We start from the raw sequence: 1,816 nt of genomic DNA on the forward strand, positions 1-1,816 counted from the left end.
GGTTAATATTGTGTATTCTTCCTTGAAAACCAGAAATTTTCAGCAAATTCCAAGATGAAAATGGCAAATTCAAGGAGTCTCTAGCTAGTGATGTCTTAGGATTATTGAACTTGTATGAAGCTTCACATGTAAGGACTCATACTGACAACATCTTAGAAGACGCACTTGCTTTCTCCACTATCCATCTTGAATCTGCAGCTCCATATATGAATTCTCCACTTAGGGAGCAAGTGACACACGCCCTTAAGCAATGTTTGCACAAGGGCGTTCCTAGATTGATCGGCTTCCTGATTACGTGAAAATCAGTTATAAAGCTATTCTAGATCTTTACAAGGATTATGAAAAGGAACTGTCTAGTGCTGGAAGATCTCATATTGTCTGCCATGCAATTGAAAGAGTATGTTTGAGCACCTTAACTATCGAAATATGTTTTTTCCTTAGTCCATTTCTCACTTTGTTTTACCTTGTGTACGTCTTTTAGTGATCACAAACTTGATACAATTCAATCTAAACTTTCTAACACTTGAACATATATATATATTTTGTATTCACAGATGAAAGAAGTAGTAAGAAATTATAATGTCGAGTCAACATGGTTTATTGAAGGATATAAGCCACCCGTTTCTGAATACCTAAGCAATGCACTGGCAACTACTACATATTACTACCTTGCGACAACATCGTATTTGGGTATGAAGTCTGTTGCGGAGCAGGATTTTGAGTGGTTGTCAAAGAACCCTAAAATTCTTGAAGCTAGTGTGATTATATGCCGAGTAATTGATGACACTGCAACGTACGAGGTATGAGTTGTATCTCACGATTTTATATTAATATATGAGATTTGGACAAACTTTATGTTTTGCAATGTTAATTGAGGCATATAAGAGCTAACCCTTAATCTATCTGCCTTTACAGGTTGAGAAAAGCAGGGGACAAATTGCAACAGGTATTGAGTGTTGCATGAGAGATTATGGTGTATCAACTAAAGAGGCAATGGATAAATTCCAAAAAATGGCTGAGACAGCATGGAAGGATCTTAATGAAGGACTTCTTAGGCCAACTCCTATATCTGCAGAGTTTTTAACTCCTATTCTCAATCTTGCTCGTATTGTTGAGGTTACATATATACACAACCTAGATGGATATACTCATCCGGAGAAAGTCTTAAAACCTCACATTATTGACCTACTTGTGGAATCCATTCAAATTTGAGCTGCCAATTGTTGCTCTTCATAAGGAAACTTCATTCTTCTTTGTTAAGAAAGTAGTTACATATTTGTTTATTTTAATTCTATTGTATAATTAAGTTGTTAGGGAGCTGCTTTCGCGGTTGTGCAGTACACTTCCTAACTAGGACCTCCTTAATTAATATCCTTGTAAGAAATAATCTACAAGTGTTATGAATTCACTTGCATTATTGAGAAATCTTGTTATATAACAGTAAGTTAAGTTATGTAGCTTGTTATGGGAGTCTTACTTATCTTATAAATTGTCCCTTATGACTTATTTTTCAGTGTAATTTGAGCCTTTTCCTCGTCCTTGCTTTAGTGTTCTATTATCATAATTGATCTCACAAATATTGGCCGTTGGCACTTTTGTTTTTCCTTGTACCGCATGAGTATTTAAATCAAAAATATATATTTAAAGGTTAAGAAAGCATTGACATATTGAATCAACACTATTGCTATGTTATGTACTATGCGTTGACTTACAATACTATTTTGGTATTTATGTTATCCTGTGAATACTATCACTGATTTTCGTTTTGAAAATAACCACTAGCCCATTTTAAGTACTCTTTTAATCCGTGTTAGCC

At 34.7% G+C, this 1,816-nt stretch overlaps 1 protein-coding gene across 1 annotated transcript; it reads left to right on the top strand.

The window, feature by feature from the left end:
* Nucleotides 1-33: 33 nt before the first annotated feature.
* Nucleotides 34-1,506, top strand: LOC109221749 (5-epi-aristolochene synthase 2-like; the record flags this gene model as incomplete). Its single annotated transcript, XM_019386201.1, is given in 4 exon segments — nucleotides 34-275; nucleotides 278-397; nucleotides 555-800; nucleotides 916-1,506. Coding segments are annotated over 4 exon segments (905 nt in total), but the record flags the coding sequence as incomplete, so codon positions are not given.
* Between the last annotated feature and the right edge of the window lie 310 nt (nucleotides 1,507-1,816).

Source organism: Nicotiana attenuata, unplaced genomic scaffold (assembly GCF_001879085.1).
Source record: "Nicotiana attenuata strain UT unplaced genomic scaffold, NIATTr2, whole genome shotgun sequence".
Lineage (NCBI taxonomy): Eukaryota > Viridiplantae > Streptophyta > Magnoliopsida > Solanales > Solanaceae > Nicotiana > Nicotiana attenuata.